The following is a 21,273-nucleotide window of genomic DNA, read 5'->3' on the forward strand; positions in this document are numbered from 1 at the left end:
TAACACAGGAAGCGTTTCTTTGACGGAAGTCTACGTTTGCCATGTGGCTTGTGTTATAGAGCTTGTTGAAGCAGTTTGTACGTGTCTGTTTATGTTAAGTAATGCTTCAAATTGTGACCATTCAATTAATCTGCATGGTGGTCTGTTTCCATCAAGGTAGGATCAATATTATAATTAATATTATTTTATTGACTATTGTTACTCCCTAAGTATGTATAGATTTAAGATGTTTTATCGTTGAGGAGGAAGGGCGGTTCCCAGAACTTACTGAATAGAACACTGCCAAGTTTTTCAAATTTATATCATCTTAAAATTATTGTTTTACAATAATCATTTCCTGAATCTAGATTTTTATGTTGAGTTTTGCCTTTTTGCTTTTTTCCAGCAGTCAGAGGTGAGGATAAGAGGAGTGTAATTGGTTATGTCAATGAGTCAGTTGTCCTAAGTTCATATGTTGATCCATCATGGACTCTTAAAAATATTCAGTGGACAATATTTAAGAATGATACCCTAATCGCAACCTTTGAAAACAATGTCAAGAGAGTTGATAGGTGGCCACAATTTAATGGCCGACTTGAGCTGAATACAACATCAGGACATTTAACAATTAACAACTTAACAGCTAATGACTCTATGGAATACAGCACCCACCTCGAAGGACAAGGAACAAAAGAACCAAAAATCAACAAAGTCCAGCTTTTTGTTCGAGGTGAGAACTGTTTTTATCTACATGGTCAGTTTAAAAATGTAAAATATCTGACTGCACAAAAAGTCCAAATTATAATTTACCTTTTGCAAATTACATTGGTAAATTAAGTAAATATGTCATCTTAATAACAATCTTAATTTTATCTTCCTTAATAAAATGAAATATCTGGCAGGTGCACCAAGTTATATATTGTATTCTTTTTAGATTATGGTTGGAAATATGGGAATATTTATAACATTCCTAAATAATAATTACAAAATGTAAAATAATTGTAAAATAATTTTAGTCAAGAATAAGATATTAATGAACAAAGTCACAAAGTGACTGTATGACCTAGTATTTGAGATTAATATCATTGTCATATGGACATTCTTGCAACCCATCATATGGACATTAGCTTCTCTTCACCTCATACATATGTCAGATCTCATGTGCACATTAAAGCTATCTTCAAAACAACTTGTGACTATGGTTGGCGCTATGGGTAACCTGTCCTCCAAAGTTGGCGATAGACACCGATCATCCTTTCATGGCTGCAATAAGTGTGATATTTTACTTTTGGACACATTCTGAGCTCTGCGGCTAATGGTTTAAATTGGGTTCTCGTCAGCTTGCTAGCCTTCTTGTCCATCACTTCCATCCTGTCTGTAATTTTCAATTTACTGCAATTAATTTTTGTAGACATTGGTTATTAAAGCTTCATATCATACATCTTATGTATAAGTGAAATGTTTTTTATAGTACCTGCTGTGTGAGGGGAACAGTGTTGGCCCAGGCTCGGTTGGCGCCCTAGGCAAGATTTTAGATTTGAAAGCAAGCAGCAATATAACTGAAATTAAGACATTATAGAAGATTATGTTTATTTTAAAGAAAACACACTGCACTTGCAGTAAACTTAAATAAAACAAACAAAAAACATCCACAGTGTCTGGCCAGTTAAGAGTTTATAAATAAGCTATTTCAAAATGGTAAATAAAAATCAATGGCTGAAATTAACAGTCATTCACTTTCCAGCACTTACCTCTATATTTATCTTTTTCTGCTCCTCTTCTTTGTGATGCTTCCTGCCTTGTGCACCTGTTAATTTTGTTCTTTTTTCTCTCTTTTTTTCACCATATGATGAGGATCCAATTATGCATAGCATATAATCACGTACCGCTAGCGGCATAACCACAGTGTAAGAAATTTACTGTAGAATTTACAGGAATTAGCTAGCAAAAATTTGCCAGTAATGTACTGTAAAATGATGTTAATTGCTGTAAATCAGTTTTACAACATAATATTGTAAAGTAATTTACAGTTAATTGTATGTGAAATATAGTGGTTTGTCTTGGAGAGTCTGGAAGTGTCAGTGTTTTCTTCACATCAGCTGCTGTTGTTAATACCTACACAGCAAAAACAAAATGTGGTGTTATTTTTTTAAGAAACATATTAAAGGTATAAGTACACAATACAAAAAAACTAATAAAAAAAAAAACAATATACACATCCACTTTAATAGGAACACCTGTACACCTGCTCATTTATGCAGTTATTCGATCAGCCAATCAGGTGGCAGCAGTACAATGCATAAAAATATGAAGATACAGGTCATGAGCTTCAGTTAATGTTAAAGTTATATTTTGAAAGATTTTGAGATTTCTGAGGTACACTGTAGGTGAATTAGTAGTTTGGCATATTACTATGTAGTTTCATATGCTGAGTAAAACCTAATATGGTATGACTCATGTTTAAACAGTTTTGCAGTGTATGACAACTTTAAATTCAGGCAAGTTGAAGGAAGGTTCTTTATTGCGTTCTTTCTGAGATCAGTGTTCTTTTTGCAATTTCTCACAGCAAAATATAGTTGCATCTATACACACACACACATACACACACACACACACACACACACACACACCTCCTTGCTCTTGGCATCGTGGTCTCTCTCGATGCGCATGCCTTTCCCTCTTTTAACCTCACTGCAACAGAGAATATTCTTTAATAAACATGCCCCGCTGGTGTGCCGTCCTTACCACTCAACTTCTCCTGCTCCACCCTCCATTCACAAATCGGCGGTCATCCATGCCCCCGCCTCCACATACCCACCACCACCCAACTCAGGCTGGGGAGCCATCCGGCCTGTCGCCAACTCCACCCTCCCTCCTGTTCCCCCGCCGATAGAGAAATCCGTGACCACCATCTGCACCCCCGGCCTGTGGAGCACCTCATACTTAAACGGCTGAAGTGCCAGATACCAATGAGTGATCCGCGCATCGGCATCTTTCATACGATGGAGCCACTGGAGAGGGGCATGGTCTGAACTGAGGGTGAAGGCCCACCCCAGCAAATAATACCGGAGGTTGAGGACCACCCATTTGTTAGCCAGGCACTCCTTCTCTATTGTGCTGTACTTTGTCTCTTCCATGGAGAGTTTCCAGCTGATGTACAGCATGGGGCGCTCCTCTACCTGGGCCAATAAGGCCCCCAACCCCCTGCCTGATGCGTTCATCTGCAAAATAAATGGCAGAGAGAAGTTAGAAGCATGCAGAAGTGGTCCGCCACACAGTACCGCTTTTACCTGTGTGAATGCCTGATGGCATGGCTCCATCCACTGGACCAGGTCAGGTGCCCCCTTTTTAGTGAGATCGGTCAGCGGGCTGGTGGCATCCGAATAATTAGGCATGAACCTCTGATAATAGCCCGCCAGCCCCAAAAACTGTCTCACCTACTTTTTGGTCTTGGGTCTTGGACTGGTCACAATAGCTGTGATTTTATTAATTTGGGGATACACCTGCCCATGACCCAAGTTGAAGCCCAGATACCATACTTCTACCAGTCCAATCGTACACTTTTTTGGGTTCACCGTGAGCCCCGCCCGCCTCAGCAACCTCAGGACTGCTTGTAAGTGCTACATGTGTAGCGGCCAATCATGACTATAGATAATAATATAATCTAAATAGGCAGCGGCATATGCTGCGTAGGAAGCACCTTGTTCATGAGCTGCTGGAACATCAAGGGTGCCTCAAACAACCCAAATGGAAGGGTCACGAATTGGTGTAACCCAAACAGAGTGGAAAAAGCTGTTTATTCACAGGACATAGGAGTTAAGGGTACCCGCCAATATCCCTTGGTAAAATCCAGTGTTAAGTAAAAGCGAGCAGCACCTAACCAATCGAGCAGTTCGTCAATGCGAAGCATTAGGTATGTGTCGAATTTAGACACCACGTTGACTTTTCTAAAATCCATACAGAATCGGACCATCCCATCGGCCTTGGAGACTAAAACCACCAGGCTGCTCCAGTCATTGTGGGTTTCTTCAAATACCCCCATGTAGAGCATAACCTGGAGTTCATCCCTTACCTATTTTTTGTGTGTTCGGGCAGCCGATATGGGCAACTGCATATCACCACCCCTGGGGTTGTCTCAATGTGGTGTTCTATGAGGTTTGTGTCACTTGGGAAAGGAGAGAACACATCGGAAAATTCCACCTGTATTTTAGACATGTCCGTGATTTTGGAAGGAGAGAGGTGAGGGGAGAGAGAGAGGGGGTGCCTTGATAGCCCGCTTTTTGGTTTATCTCTGGCCCCAGCTCCTCTTTCTCAGGCACTACAGTTGTCAAAGCTCTCTCCATGGATTAAGGAGTTTAAAGGTGGTAAATTTGGTGCACTCTGCCTCTATCCATTCACTTTACCTCATAGTCGACATCCCAGACTTGCCGTGTGATTTTTTTATCTTGTTCTTAGTTTCTCGTTTTGTGCTTTGCCTTGCCTACTTCATGCCCGTTTGCCGATTTTCTGACCCTTTGCCTGTTCTGACCACACCTGTGTTTCACGATTTGGATTTGTCTGCCTATCACGTCTATAATAAATCTCTTATCTGCACTTGCATCCATCCTAACCTGACTGGGTCCCTTTTTGACTCATACTCGATTGGGTTAGGACTTGCTCTTGACTAAGAAATCGACAAAGTTGGACCCAACACTAATAAGTATTCAGACCCTTTGCTATGACACTTGAAATTTAGCTCAGGTGCATGCCATTTCTCTGGATCATCTTTGAGATGTTTCTACACTTTCCTTGGAGTCCACCTGTCAAACGAACTGCCTGCAGAGATAAGAGACAGGATTGTGTCAAGGCACAGATCTGGGGAAGGATACAAAAATATTTCTGCTACATTAAAGGTTTCCAAGAGCACAGTGGCCTCCATAATTCTTAAATGGAAGAGGTTTGGAACAACCAGGACTCTTTCTAGAGCTGGCTGCCCAGCCAAACTGAGCAAGCAGAGGAGAAGGGCCTTGATAAGAGAGGTGACCAACAACCTGATTGTCACTTTGGTTGTGCTCTAGAGATCATGTATGGAGATGGGGGAAACTTGAAGAAGGTCAACTCAACTTGCATACTAGATCCCGTACCTAAATGTTTGTTTAAAAAGATTGGTCCAGTAGTAATTGAGCCACTTCTAAATATAATCAATTCTTCCCTAAGCAGTGGCTATGTACCTAAATCACTTAAATTAGCAGTTATTAAACCCTTGATTAAAAAACCTGATCTTGACCCGTCTCAATTGTCCAACTATAGACCAATATCAAATCTCCCCTTCATCTCTAAGATTTTAGAAAAGGTTGTAGCAAAGCAGTTATGCTCGTACTTAGATAGGAATAACATTCATGAAATATATCAGTCAGGATTTAGACCTCATCATAGCACAGAGACAGCGTTAGTTAAAGTAGTAAATGACCTTCTACTGACTTACGATCAGGGTTGTGTCTCGCTGCTTGTGTTACTCGACCTTAGTGCAGCTTTTGATACTATAGATCTCACTATTCTCCTTGATAGATTAGAAAATGTTGTTGGTATTAAGGGAACAGTCCTCTCCTGGCTCAGGTCTTATCTCACCGATCGTTATCAGTTCGTAGATGTAAATGGTGAATTCTCCATACGTACTGAGGTTACTTTTGGAGTTCCACAGGGTTCTGCTTTAGGCCCACTGCTCTTTACTTTATATATGCTACCCCTAGATCAAATTATTCGTAAACATGGAATTAGCTTCCACTGTTATGCTGATGATACACAGTTGTATGTTTCAGCGAAGCCAGAGGACAGACATAAGCTTAGTAAAGTTGAGGATTGTGTAAAGGACATTAGACATTGGATGTTAATTAACTTCCTTCTGCTTAATTCTGATAAAACAGAAATACTTTTATTAGGCCCACGTGTAGCTAGAAGTATTCTTTCTGATCACATGGTTACTCTGGATGGTCTTTCTGTTTCATCATGTGCAGCAGTTAAAGACCTTGGAGTGATTATTGACTCCAGCCTATCATTTGATGCTCATGTAGATAATATTACTAGGATAGCCTTCTTTCATCTCAGAAATATTTCTAAAATAAGCAACATATTGTCACTACATGATGCGGAAATACTAGTTCATGCATTCGTCACCTCTAGATTAGATTATTGTAATGCCATACTGTCTGGATGTTCCAGTAGGAATATAAATAAGCTCCAATTAGTCCAGAATGCAGCTGCTAGAGTCCTAACTAGAACTAGAAGATACGACCATATCACACCGGTATTATCAATACTGCATTGGCTCCCACAGTCTCAGTGTTTAAGTCTAAGCTTAAAACGTATTTGTTTACTCAAGCCTACCCTGACTAGATTCTGTTCTACTTTCTCCCTCTCTCCTTTCGCCGAGACCCACACGAATTTATGGAGATACTAGAGATCCAGATCCTTTCTGCCTCTGGATGGAGCTCAAATCTTCTTTAATTCCAGACTGCTGGGACTACGGCTGCTCTTAACGCCATACAGACTTCATATAAATCCATAATGAACTTTTTCACAATATCTGTTGTTACCCAGATGAGGATGGGTTCCCTTCTGAGTCGGGTTCCTCTCAAGGTTTCTTCCTCTTAAAACATCTTAGGGAGTTTTTCCTTGCCACCGTCGCCACTCAGTGGCTTGCTCAGTTGGGATAAATTCACACCTTTAATATCTGTATACCGTGTTGATATTTCTGTAAAGCTGCTTTGAGACAATGTCTATTGTAAAAAGCACTATACAAATAAAATTGAATTGAATTGAATTGAACTATCACTGCAACACTCCACCAATCTGGGTTTTATGTCAAAGTGGCCTGACAGAAGCCTCTCCACTTGGAACTTGCAAAAAAAAAAAAAAAAAACACCCAAAAGACTCAGACTGTGAGAAACAAGATTCTCTGGTCTGATAAAATAAAGATTACACTGTTTGGCCTCATTTCCAAGCATCATGTCTAGAGGAAACCAGGCATCGCTCATCACCTGTGCAATACCACCCCAATGGTGATGTATGGTGTGTCCTTATGCTATGTGTGTTTTTCAGCAAAAGGAACTGGGACACTGGTCTGCATAGAAGGAAAGCTTAATACAGCAAAATACAGAGATATCCTTAATAAAAACCTTGCACAGCACTCAAGACCTCAAACTTTGCCAGAGTTTCACCTTCCACAAGGGTAATGACCCAAAGCACACAGCCAAGACAATGCAAGAGTGGCTTAGAGACAACGCTCGAGTGGCCCAGCCAGAGTCCTGACTGGAACCCAATTGAACATCTCTGGAGAGACTTGGCTGAAAATGGCTGTTCACCAACAGTCCACGTACAACCTGACAGAGCTTGAGAGGGTGTGCAGAGAACAATAGCAGAAAATCAAAAAGACTTGAGTCTGTAATTGCTGAAAAACATACTTCAAATAAGTACTGAGTTAGGGGTCTGAATACTTATGTCAATGTGATATTTCAGTCTTTTCTTTGTAATAAATTTGCAAAGTTATCACAAATCTGGCTTTTGCTTTGTCATTATGAGGTATGTAGTGTAGACTGATATGAAGAAAAATTCTTTAAAGCGTTTTAGCATTTGACTGCAACATAAATTGTGGAAAAAATGAAGGGGTCTGAATACTTTCTGAATGCACTGTATCTATCCATCCATTCATCTCTCAAAGTCTTCTTGCTGGTTCTGAGAAACCACCGCATGCTGGTCTTTCAGCAGTTGGAATATCTATCAGAATGTACAACACATCGAACCTTGAGGTGGATGAGCTACAACAGCAGAAGGCCACAGCAGGTTCCACTCTTGTCAGCTAAGAACAAGAATCTGAGGCAGTCATGGGCATAGACTTACCAGAACTGGACAGTTGAAAACTAGAGAAGAAAAAAAAAAAGGGGGGGGGGGTTCCCCCTCTAATTTTCAGCCATCCAGTTTGGGTGAGCCTGTGCTCATGATAACCTGATGTGGTCTTCTGCTGTTGTATCCCTTCCACCTCAAGGTTTGATATTTTGCGCATGCTGAGATGCTTTTCTGCTCACCACTGTTGTAAAGAGTGATTATATGAGTTACTATAATCCGTCCTGCCAGCTTGAACCAATTTGGCCATTTTCCTATGACCTCTCTTATCAACAAGAACTGAACTTGTTCCATCCACAGAATTGTCGATCACTCAGTGTTTTTTTTTTTTTTTTTTTTGCCTCATTGTTGTGTGTGAAATTCCCAGATGATCATCAGTTTCTGTAATACTCAAGCCAGAACTAACAATATCCATATTACCAATAAGTACCAATATCCATGCCACGATCAAAGTCACAGAGATCACACTTTTTCTTCATTCTGATGTTTGATTTGAACTTTACCTGAAGCTCTTGTATCTGCATGTTTTTTTTTGTTTGTTTGCCCTGATGCCACATGATTCGCTGATTAGAATGGCATGAATGTGGAGGTGTATAGGTGTTCCTAATAAATTGGACAGTGAATGTACTGTATATCTGCAATTTTTAAAGAGCACTTAAATGTAAAATATAAATGATATGAACTGAATCAATTATAAATGTCTTTCAAGCAAATCAATAGAAACATGGTGTGCTTCTTTTTGGCTCTTTGACTTAATTGCTGTTATGGCTAAATCCCTGACAATGATCCAAGAACCAAGCTAGCTACACTGCAATGCAGTGGTGTAATTCATATCTGCTATTCTCCAGCAAGTTGTGATCAGAGAGTCTTCATTCTTGCATCTTGACCCTCTCATAAAATTAGTAGTTAATTGTTTTATGGTCAATTGAGTTTTACAAAATTTGCTTTGTGAGAACAGTACTGGCATTTCTACGAAAAATGTTTTGTGGAAATATGCCCCCACCAAAAGTGCCACACCAAAGACTTGAGCTAGGTTTCTTATATTCATTATGACTAGTAACTTTCACACAAACATACATGAATTTAAGACAATATTCGAACTTCCTAGCTAAATACACATTAGCTATGTGTACACAATACAGCGTTATGAAAAAGCGTTATGGAAAAGAGGATTTAAATTGAATCAAAGTGTAATCATCAGTCGATTTTTAAAGGCCTTCCGACATTTCTAAACTGACCTGTGCTCACTGGTTAATAGTAATACTTAAAAATATATGTTTAATAGTTATAGTTATTAGTAATAGTAATAGATGTTAACAGAAACTGAATATAGATGTTATTGTGATTTTATTTTAATTGCAGAACAATTCCCCAAGCCCAACATAACTCTGCTGCACAGTTTTCTGGATGCAGGGAAATGTGTAATTTCACTTAAGTGCTCATCACTGAGCAGTAACATTTCTCTTATGTGGACATCTGAGGAGCGCCTCTGGAGTGACAGTGCTAATGTCACCAAAGAGTCAGTGACATGGACATCCTCCTTGAACAGAGAAGCAAAATTCTTCTGCATTGCTACTGATGGAAATCGCAATATGTTGAACCAGCTGAGTGTAAAATGTCCTGGTATGTATTCCACGAAACCATTGAAGATATAGAGTATGAACTGTTCATACTAATAAAACCTAACTATTATATCTACAATACATGAACCCTGCGATTGTAAAATAGCATAAGTTTGCTTTTCACATGCTTTAAATTTCTATTGTTATTTGTTGCTATTTTTAAGGACTTTTTGATATTTAAATGTGTCTAATATTCTTAATTCATCTAACAACCACATCTGTGGATTCTTATTTTTTTATTAGGCATTTATATTGCTGGCCTGCTGATAAAAATTCTGGGTTACGCATGTAACCCTGTTCCCTCAGAAGGGAACGAGACGTTGCGTTTAGCATAACACTATGGGGAGCACCTCTCGCGCGCGACCGGCATCTGATGCTTGTGTAAAATCATGCCTATTTATAGGCCTGCCATGATCAGGTGACATGGCAATTAAGCGTGTGGTGTGATATAAATATGGCACCTGTGAACCACGCCATCAGCCTCTATTATCTGAAGCAAAGACGCAATTCACAGGCCTGCCCAGGTATGGCAAAGCTACGTACTGTCTTGTTCCCTTCTCAGGGAACAGGGTTACATGCGTAACCCAGACTTTCCCTTTCAAAGGGAACTATGCGTGGCCTGCAGATCAGCCTCAGCCACCTGAAACCTCGCATGAAACTCAAAGTTAGAGGATGTTGCCCCACAGAGGCTCGGCTGGCCGAAATGGCGGCCACGTAAACCCTGATTGTAGAAGGAGCCCACCCTGCTGAGAAACGTTCTTGTAAGAACTCCAGGACTATAGCTATTGTGTTGTTCACTGGGTCTAGTTGACGTTCCTCACACCACAAGACAAAAAGGTGCCACTTGAGTGCATACAGTTTCCTTGTGGATGGTGGTCTAGCATTTAACATGGTCTCTACAACCTCAGTTGTGAGACCAGAAACTATGAGCTGGTGCCCCTCTGGGGCCAGACCCCCACTTTCCATAGTTTTGGCTGAGGGTGATAAATTAGCCTACTGGCTTGTGACAGTAGATCCACTCTAAGTGCTCAAATGGAGAACCTGACAGACCTTCCAGGACCACAGAAAGGTCCCAGGAAAGTATGTGCGGCCTGCAGATGGGCCTCAGCTGCCTGACACCATGCATAAACCTTGAAGTTAGAGAATGTTGTTCCAAAGAGGCTGCATCAACAGGGGTATGGCTGGCCAAAATGGTGGCCACGTAAACCCTGATTGTAGAAGGAGCCCACCCCACTGAGAAATGTTCTTTTAAGAACTCCAGGACTGTAGCTATTGCGCAGTTCACTGGGTCTACAATGAATCCCTGTGGATGGGAATCTCCCAAGGAGTGCCATCTAGCAAGGATAGTATCTCTGAGGACCATATTTGAGCTGGCCAAATATTCCCAGAATGTACATTGCACTCACTGACAAACTTTCCTTCTGCCCAGAGAAGAATTAGTTGCGCCTGCCTGAGCAGGGGGCATGGGCATAATTACCCCTGGTGGCCAATATATGAGACCACCGGTGTGTTTTCTTTAAACACATGGTGACCTCTCAATTGAGGAAGAAAGAATTTCAGTGCTAGAAATATGGCCCACATTTCTAGGCAATTTATATGCCGCTCCAGATGAGGGCCGCACCAGAGACCGTGAGCTGGACAGCTGTCTAAGACCGCGCTCCAGCCCGTGAGGGAGGTGTCTGTCTATACCGTCTTGCACTAAGGAAACACCCCTAGAGTGTGACCAAAGGCTGATTATTCTCAGAAGTTCCGTCCTTTGACGAAACCCCCAACTTCTCAGCCACCACTGAACAGTTGCCTGTGTAATAGGCCCATAAGCACCAGTAGTTCCCAAGATCCAGCTTTATCTTGCTCAGTGTTGATAGGATTGACCCTACACATGTTGGGGATAGAAACGCTCTCATCGTAGTAGAATCCTAATAACCCCTAGAAAAGTTGTCCACTGCACTGGGGAAAGCATACTTTTATGAGGTTCAACCTGAGCCCCAAGCTTTTCATGTGGGCGAGAACAACATCTTTATGTTGAATCGCCAGTTCCCTGGTTAATTCTAGCATGATCCAATCATCCAGGTAGTTTAGTACACGGATGCCCTGAAGTCACAAAGTCACAAATCAGATTTTCATTGCCCTGTGACAGCTCGCTGACCATAGAACACTGAAAACTCGGGACCGCCGTGGCTAGGGGAGGCCCTACAGTAGCACTGGGGGCTAACTACCCTAACAACCTCATGTCCCTCACGTCCCTCCACTGCCCCTCAGGACCGCTCTTCTTTGCCTGCTTGGCCTTTATGAACATTCTCAGATCAGGCCTAGTAGCAGGCCATGACTGTGGCTGCCAGGTTCCCCTGGCTGTCTGTGGGGGTTGGCAGGCTGCCATACTCGACCTCTGGGTCTCCCTTGCACTAGTGCTGGCTTTGGCTCCACTCGTGGAGCCCAGGTGAACGCGAGACAACAGGGACGGAACTGGCTGAATGCCGCTCACTCAGCAGGTCTGCTTGGTAGGCCTGCAACACTGTCATTGTCTGCAGTGACTTACAAGCAAGACTACTACTGCATAGGCCTTGCCCACCAATGCTACAGTGGAATTACACGGTGGCTTGGATGGCAAAGCCAGCCCCCCTAATTACCTTGATGGAGAGAGGTAGCTCACAAGTGCCTCCTCCACCTTCAGCATAACTAAATAGCCATGCTGTTCATTCCCCTCAATGGCCGAATAATCCAACATAGTGGGGTTATTGATATGACTTATGCATGATTTTCCCCCCAAGAAGCCTGATATTTTGTCATGCACTTCTGGGAGAAAGGGGAGTTTCTGCAGTTTGAAGGATTTACTTTCACTGGGGAGAAAAAGGCTCATCCAGCCTTACTAATCACTTCAAGCAACGCTTTATATGCTGCTCTCTTACACATCCTTCTAGCTCCTCTGAGTCAGTGAGGAATTATTACTATTGTTTTTGTGTGTATTACCCGCCGTTGGCTTTCCATAGTGGAAGGAGGAGTCGCGACGCGAGCTGAATTCTCTCACTCATTTTTCTCTCTTGCTCATTCCTTTTTGCTCCTTTTTTTTTTTTTTTTTTTTTAAAGGGATTGAAAAGTTCTGAGATTTTGAGAAAAGGTAGTGAGGAAATGTTTCTTTACACAAACAACTGACATGCAGTCTATCGCTGAAGATAATAAAAGGCTGATGGCTCGGTTCACAGGTTCCGTATTTATATCACGCGACGCGCTTAATTTCCACGTCACCTCATCATGGCAGGCCTACAAATAGCCATGATTTTACACAAGCTTCAGATGCCGGTTGCGTATGAGAGGCGCTCCCCATAGTGTTATGCTACACGTAACGTCGAAGTTCCCTTTGAGAGGGAACTCTTGATGTTTGAGTTTTGGAAAAAAGATTTATTGCTGGGATGAAGCTAGTAGCATATCTAATCTACTTCCCAAAGCTTTTAATGCATTATGTAAATTGATATTTTAATTTTAAATCAAATTTTTGCAATCACAATATTGACATCAATTAATCAATCACATTTTATTTATATAGCACATATAAAAGTGCTATTTAAATTCATATTTAAAAACATGAGTTGACCAAAGTGCTTTACACTCAAAGTTACCTTACACACACATTTAACCATATACAATATAACACTTGAACACCAAGTACAATACATGCAATACTTTTATCATACATTACATAGCCTTGTATAATAAAAAGAGGACACTGGATCTCAACAACTATGCACAAATAACCAGTCAGCTGGTATACCAAAACATCACATAGCAAATGGTAAATTGTCAGGTTTAAGGTAAAACCTGTCATACCTGTTATTTTCATTGACGATGACTAATTCTTTCTTTAAAAAAAAAAAAAAATTTTAAATAAAATTTTCTTATTTCAATTAAAATCCCTCCTCAATAATTAGGAAACTTTTTCAAGATTTTGTTCAATTCAAATGCTAAGTAAAAACTGTTCATTCAAATGTACATGCAATTTCCCATGTATGCACAGAGTGAAACTTTAATTTGGACAGCAATGTACAACAGATGATGTATATAGAATCCGAAAGTAAAATACAGTGTATCATTCATATCATACAGTGGTGTTTGAAAGTTTGTGAACCGTTTATAATATTCTATATTTCTGAATAAGTATGACCATAAAACACAATCAGATTTTCATCAGATTTTCAACTCTGGGATGTTGGTGGGTGTCCTCACATGAACTGATTACTTCAAGCCTTTCCACAACATTTTTATTGGATTAAGGTCAGGACTTTGACTTGGCTATGCCAAAACATTAACTTTATTCTTTAATAGTTCTTTGGTAGAACAACTTGTGTGCTTAGGATCATCGTCTTGCTGCATGACCCAATTTATCTTGAGATTCAGTTCACTGGCATATGTCCTGATGTTATACTTTATAACCATGATACTACCACTACAATGTTTCACAGATTCGATAAAGTTCTTATGCTGGAATGCAGTGGTTTCCTTTCTCCAAACATAAAGCTTCTCATTTAAACCAAAAGTTCTATTTTGGTCTCATCCATCCACAAAACATTTTTCCAATAGACTTCTGGCTTGACCACGTGATCTTTTGCAAACTAAAGATGGGCAGCAATGTTCTTTTTGGATAATGGTGACTTTCTCCTTGCAACATTGTCACACCATTGTTGTTCAGTTTTCTCCTGATGGTACACTCATTAATATCAACATTGTGTTAGAGAGGCCTTTTGTTTCTTAGAACTTACCCTGGGTTCTTTTGTGACCTCGTGGACTATAACATGTCTTGCTCTTGGAGTAATCTTTGTTGGTCTCCACTCCTGAGGAGGGTAACAGTGGCCTTGAATTTCCTCCATTTGTACACAATCTGTCTGACTGTGCATTGATGGAGTCCAAACTCTTTAGAGGTGGTTTTGTAACCTTTTCCAGCCTGATGAGCATCAACAACTCTTTTTCTGAGATCCTCAAAAGTGTCATTATACACTTCCACAAATATGTATTGTGAAGATCAGACTTCGATAGATCCCTGTTCATTAAATAAAACAGGGTGCTCACTCGCACCTAATTGTCATCCCATTGATTGAAAACACCCGACTCTAATTTCACCTTCAAATTAATGGCTAATCCTAGAGGTTCACATACTTTTGCTACTCACAGATATGTAATATTGGGCCATTTTCCTCAATAAATAAATGACCTAGTATAATATTTTTGTCCAATTTGTTTAATTTGGTTCGCTTTGTCTACTTTTAGGACTTGCGTGAAAATCTGATGTCTTAGGTCATATTTATACAGATACATGAACAATTCTAAAGGGTACACAAACTTTCAAGCAACACTGTACCTGTGTACATCTGCAACATTGTGAATAAGACTGAATTTACAGTGTGTAACATTTTTAAAGTGTCATGTCTATCTTTTCTAGAACCAAAGACATGCACCGCCTATATATGCTGGGTATCACTGATCATAATCCTCATCTTGTTCATCATCATCATCATCGCAATACTACATTACATTAAAAGGTGAGAGATGTACACATTCATATTTTAAAATGTCCTTTTGTATAACCTTCCGATTATAGATTTTTTTTTTTTTCTTCTGAGGGTCATATCTAGCCTGATTACATTATGTGAAATGTAAATCAGTGGTTCACAAATTTTCAAGGTGGTGGACCACTTCAAAAGTTTAAAAAAAAACAAAAACACCTACAATCTCAAATCAGGCACAAGTCCCCAACTACCTCAAAATGTTTCTACTGTTTCGAGTAATGTACAAATTACCCTTATTTTGTATTGTATCGTTTGTGTTAAAATAACCTCCAATTTTACAGATTCTTCCATTTTGCCAGACTGTTGTTTTGTTCATTTTAGTGAAAGTTCCTAGAGTAGACTGCTAATTTTGGCTAATGAAGCTAAATGATAACAGTTTGATAGCTGCAGCTATTTGCTGGACCAAACTAATGCAAATGTTATTTTCTGTATATACACTGAAAAAAATATTCTATTTAACATCCTGCAGTGTTCAAAAAAAGTGCAAACTGGAAACTGAGAGAACAAATGCAAATGTAAGTATAGGCTATGCTAAACATTATATTTGAAACCTTTTTTGTCCATAAACATTACATTATTGACTGTTTGTCCACAGCAGGACAATTGAATAGCTAAATGAAGAAAGCACATTAAACAGCACACGCAACTGACAGGGCAACAGACATGAAACTGAGTGTCTTAAAAGAGTTTAACAGAGTTATCTTCTGCTTTGAACAGCACATTAATGATGTAAGTGATCTTCAAATCAGCAAAATTTGCCAAAAGGCCAATAGTTTAATCATAAAACAGTTGGCTAATATCCCTGGATTCAGTCTTGCCATGGTCAGCTGCTGACATCTAACCTCTCACACTTTCTTTAACCCTTGGGAAGCCAAGCAACTCAAAAGCTGGTCCAAAGTGAGCTACTCAGAAGAACCACTACCCAGTGGTAGTTGCCCATATCAACTTGGTCCGTGCCACTGCTGGCCCAAATTTAGCCTATTACCCCAAAACACTTAAAATTCAACATAGAAGCAAATACTCACATCTCCGAACCCAGTTGGAGATAGGAAAAAAAAGACACCAGCCATGAGTGAGAAGAAGCAAGGGTCCAGATTTATTGGTTCCGTTCCACCACACGAGATCCACACCGATGAGAATTCTCAGAAGTGATCTGACACCCGGAGCTCAAGCTCCAGTATTTATACTGTATTTACACAGTAGATAACCAATATATTTCAGAAAGACTATGATATCAATACCAATAGGGTTAAAAAAAAAAAAAAAAAAAAAGAGCTCATCTACATTACCATTATGTTTGGAAAGAGGACTTTTCTGGATACCATTAGGTTCGAAAGTAGAGGGAGACCTTGGTCTCACCATTATCTCGCGGGGGCAGCTTGACTCAGCTACCCTTATAAATGGCTTCTCATGGTTTTCTCTTACAATTAAGGCTCTCCTTGCGAGATAAGAATCTTCACCATCTGAATTATGAGTAAGTTACATTTTTCCATACTTCTATTTTCTAATTTATTTTCATATTTGCTCTATATCTCCATTTTATATATAGTTATACTGCTTGCAAATGGTTTACTGTACTTCCTACTTCATAATGTCATTATATTACCCTTCTACTATCCTAATACTCCTTTTTATTATTCTTATAAAGTTATAATGTTATGTCTGTGTGTGTGTGAGAGAGAAAGAGAGACAGAGAGAGAGAGAGACAGAGAGTGTGTGTGTGTGTTATGTCTACATGCCTGCCCTTGACTGTATGAGAGTGTGTGTTTGCACTCCTCAGCTCTTATACTTCTTTGTGACTAATAAACTATAGTGTGTTACTCTTAAAAGATCTTAAAGTGTGAATCCAATTAGTCAATATCCGCCTAATACCGCTTCTGTGTGTCTAGGTGCCCGTCGTCATTTTTCCTTCTCTTCTTTACAGGAGGAGCTGGATTTGGACCTGAACACACCATCAGCTCGCGCATCTCACTGCTGATATCATGGTGCTACTTAACGGTCTTCGCAGCACCCCCTCTGGAAATGGAAATGCGGGGTTCCCCCCCTCCTCAGATACAGAATCCACCCCGTCAATGTGTCGCCTTCTCTGATCTGGGCTCTGACCATTCTTCCCTCTTCTCACCTGTCAGTCCACCGTACTCTCAGTATTCTCCTTATTTTACCCTTGCTGGCTGTCCCATGTCCCCAGGACACACCCCATTTTCTTCCCCCTACCGCTCTCCTCAAGATTACACACCCACCAATCCTGTGAATTATCAATAAAATTACATATTACTCATACTAGGTCTCCCTCGTGTTTATTTCATGTAATTTTTATCCACGACACACAACCGACCTTCAATATTGAGATACGGTTGAAATAATGTCAGATATCGTTCAAACAGTGAAACAACGTTTAAACAACAATTGATGCTGAATGATTGTGGAAAGGTCAAAAATACTTATAAATCAGCATTGAAATAAACCTTTTGAGATTTTTATTATATATATATATATATATATATATATATATATATATATATATATATATATATATATATCACAAAAGTGAGTACACCCCTCACATTTTTGTAACTATTTGATATCTTTTCATGTAACAACACTGAAGAAATTACACTGGCAACAAAAGTGAGTACACCCCTAAGTGAAAATGTCCAAATTGGGCCCATATTTTGTGTGGCCACCATTATTTTCCAGCACTGCCTTAACCCTCTTGGGCAAGGAGTTCACCAGAGCTTCACAGGTTGCCAGTGGAGTCCTCTTCCACTCCTCCATGACATCATCACGGAGCTGGTGGATGTTAGAGACCTTCCATTTGAGGATGCCCCACAGATGCTCAATAGGGTTTAGGTCTGGAGACACGCTTGGCCAGTCCATCAGCTTCTTTAGCAAGGCAGTGGTCGTCTTGGAGGTGTGTTTGGGGTCGTTATCATGCAGGAATACTGAATACTGATCATGCTCTGCTTCAGTATGTCACAGTACATGTTGGCATTCATGGTTCCCTCAAATTAACTGTAGCTCCCCAGTGCCGGCAGCACTCATGCAGCCCCAGACCATGACACTCCCACCACCATGCTCGACTGTAGGCAAGACACACTTGTCTTTGTACTCCTCAACTGGTTGCCGTCACACACACTTGACACCATCTGAACCAAATAAGTTTATCTTGGTCTCATCAGACCACAGGACATGGTTCCAGTAACCCATGTCCTTAGTCTGCTTGTCTTCAGCAAACTGTTTGCGGGCTTTCTTGTGCATCATCTTTAGAAGAGGCTTCCATTTGGGATGACATCCACTCAGACCGATTTGATGCAGTGTGCAGCATATGATCTGAGCACTGACAGGTTGACGCCCCACCCCTTCAATCTCTGCAGTAATGCTGGCAGCACTCATACGTGAGTGGAACCTGTCCTGTTAAACTGCTGTATGGTCTTGGCCACCGTGCTGCAGCTCAGTGTCAGGGTCTTGGCAATCTTCTTATAGCCTAGGCCATCTTTATGTAGAGCAACAATTCTTTTTTTCAGATCCTCAGAGAGTTCTTTGCCATGAGGTGCCATGTGAACTTCCAGTGACCAGTATGAGGGAGTGTGAGAGCGATGACACCAAATTTAACACACCTGCTCCCCATTCACACCTGAGACCTTATAACACTAACAAGTCACATGACACTGAGGAGGGAAAATGGCTAATTGGGCCCAATTTGGACATTTTCACTTAGAGGTGTACTCATTTTTGTTGCCAGCGGTTTAGACATTAATGGCTGTGTATTGAGTTATTTTGAGGGGACAGCAAATTTACACTGTTACACAAGCTGTACACTCACTACTTTACATTGTAGCAAAGTGTAATTTCTTCAGTGTTGTCACATGAAAAGATATAATCAAATATTTACAAATTGTGTAAATATACAATTGTGAAATACTGTATATATAAAATGCATTGTAGCTGAGTCTGAGTGGATATACAATGACTTTAAATAGAGAATTCCCACATAAATATATAAAAATTATCGAGGCCATTTTAACTGTTCCTTCTGAGCTGTATTGTCTGGAACTTTCCAGGACCTGTTGGCATAAAATCGTGAGATCACATGAGACTGTAGCATTGTGACGTGCCTGCATTTGTATGAAGCACAGCAAGTAATAGAAGGGAAGATAATTATATCACGGTTGAGAATTGGGCACTCTACTCTTAACAAATCACTCCAGATGATAAGTAAACATGAATCCGCTCAGCGTAATCATTGTAGACTTCCAGAAACCATAGAGCATGTGCTTAACTGTAGGACATATGAAAGGGAAATACTCTACTTAAAAGAGGATTCATATCTGCTGGCATTAGTTCTCTGAAATTACAGAATGTGCTAAACCGTTCTTAATTAAAAGGTTATAAACAGGGACGTGCAGAGAATTCCTCAGGGGCAGGGGCTCAAATTTTAAAAAGGGCTATGTCACCAAAAAGCTCATTTGAGTACTTTACTACTGTAACTACTTTACTAACTTTAATTTAACTACATATTATCACCCAGGTTGACATTGTACATAGACTGTGTGTGGTCACAATAATGATATGAGAATGACATTAAGATAACCTAATGGTATTTTATTTTTACATTCATAGAAATAATTACAACAAAATGGCAACTAATTATACTACAGTATTACCATCCACTGTATGTCACTTATTGTAAAGGTCAGTAAAACTATTAATGTGACAATTAAATTTACATTTCGTAACAGCACTCTGAACTTTTGTCTCACAGCTTGTCATTTTGGTCTTCTAAATTTCATTTTTAAAAGATAAATTGAGATGTTAATGATTTTATATCACAATTTTTTCATATCACTTAGGCTACAGGACTAAATTTGCCATATTAGTTAACAAGAGGTAAGTTACTTTATGTATATAGTATGACCATATTCGCGATCTTGGAAAGTGGGTTCATTATTATTCTGTGCTGCGATTCTGCAGCTCATGTTGAATGGAGCAGACACAAAAGATAAATTGAGTACTTTACTACTGTAACTACTTTACTAACTTTAATTTAACTACATATTATCACCCAGGTTGACATTGTACATAGACTGTGTGTGGTCACAATAATGATATGAGAATGACATTAAGATAACCTAATGGTATTTTATTTTTACATTCATAGAAATAATTACAACAAAATGGCAACTAATTATACTACAGTATTACCATCCACTGTATGTCACTTATTGTAAAGGTCAGTAAAACTATGTGACAATTAAATTTACATTTCGTAACAGCACTCTGAACTTTTGTCTCACAGCTTGTCATTTTTGTCTTCTAAATTTCATTTTTAAAAGATAAATTGAGATGTTAATGATTTTATATCACAATTTTTTCATATCACTTAGGCTACAGGACTAAATTTGCCATATTAGTTAACAAGAGGTAAGTTACTTTATGTATATAGTATGACCATATTCGCGATCTTGGAAAGTGGGTTCATTATTATTCTGTGCTGCGATTCTGCAGCTCATGTTGAATGGAGCAGACACTTTCCGTTTATTGCATCTGTTAAGCGTTCTACAGCTGAACTAACTGGTTTTTATTTATAAAAAAAAAACAAAACGACACTGGAGGAGGTGCCACTGGGGGCAAGTGTAATCGGTGTATGGCCAAACAGAACACTGTAACACAGACTATCAGTCTTTATAAACATATGATGCCTTTTTTTGCAACTATCATTGCAACTACAGTGGCAAGAAAAAGTATGTGAACCCTTTGAAATGTCATGGTTTTCTGAATAGATTTGTCATAAAATGTGATCTGATCTTTATCTAAGTCAAGGGTATTGACAAATATAATGTGCCTAAAAGAATAACACAAAAAAATTCTGATCCCTCATGTCTTTATTGAACACACTCATTCAACATTCAAAATGGCAGTGGAAAAAGTAAGTAAACCCTTAGAATTAATAACTGGTTAACCCTCCCTTGGCAGCAATAACCTCAACCAGGCACTTCCTGTAGCTGTGAATCAGACCTGCACATCATTCAGGAGGAATTTTAGCCCATTCTTCCTGCAGAACTGCTTTAGCTCGGTCATATTCTTTGGATGTCTCATGTGTATGTCTCTCTTCAAGTCATTCCAGAGCATCTCTATTGGGTTGAGGTCTGGGATCTGACTCCGCCCCTCCAAAAGGTGGATTTTGTTTTTCAGAAAGCCATTCTGTGGTGGACTTGCTCTGGTGTTTTGGGTTGTTGTTC

The 21,273-nt window shown here is 39.7% G+C and overlaps 1 protein-coding gene across 3 annotated transcripts; it reads left to right on the forward strand.

The window, feature by feature from the left end:
* The first annotated feature begins 21 nt into the window (after positions 1-21).
* LOC108267283 (uncharacterized) lies at positions 22-17,314 on the forward strand. Of its 3 annotated transcripts, XM_017471297.3 has the most exons (7): positions 22-156; positions 386-709; positions 9,220-9,480; positions 14,908-15,007; positions 15,504-15,549; positions 16,467-16,508; positions 16,959-17,314. In XM_017471297.3, exons 1-6 carry the CDS (start codon positions 102-104, stop codon positions 16,482-16,484), a joined length of 804 nt encoding a protein of 267 aa, XP_017326786.1. In that variant the 5' UTR covers positions 22-101; the 3' UTR covers positions 16,485-16,508; positions 16,959-17,314. The 3 variants fall into 3 exon arrangements, with proteins under 3 accessions (XP_017326786.1, XP_047012879.1, XP_017326785.2); XM_047156923.2 differs by lacking the exon at positions 16,467-16,508; XM_017471296.3 differs by lacking the exon at positions 16,467-16,508 and having other exon boundaries at positions 61-156; positions 389-709.
* The last annotated feature ends 3,959 nt before the right edge of the window (positions 17,315-21,273 follow it).

The sequence above is a fragment of the Ictalurus punctatus genome, chromosome 7 (assembly GCF_001660625.3).
Source record: "Ictalurus punctatus breed USDA103 chromosome 7, Coco_2.0, whole genome shotgun sequence".
Lineage (NCBI taxonomy): Eukaryota > Metazoa > Chordata > Actinopteri > Siluriformes > Ictaluridae > Ictalurus > Ictalurus punctatus.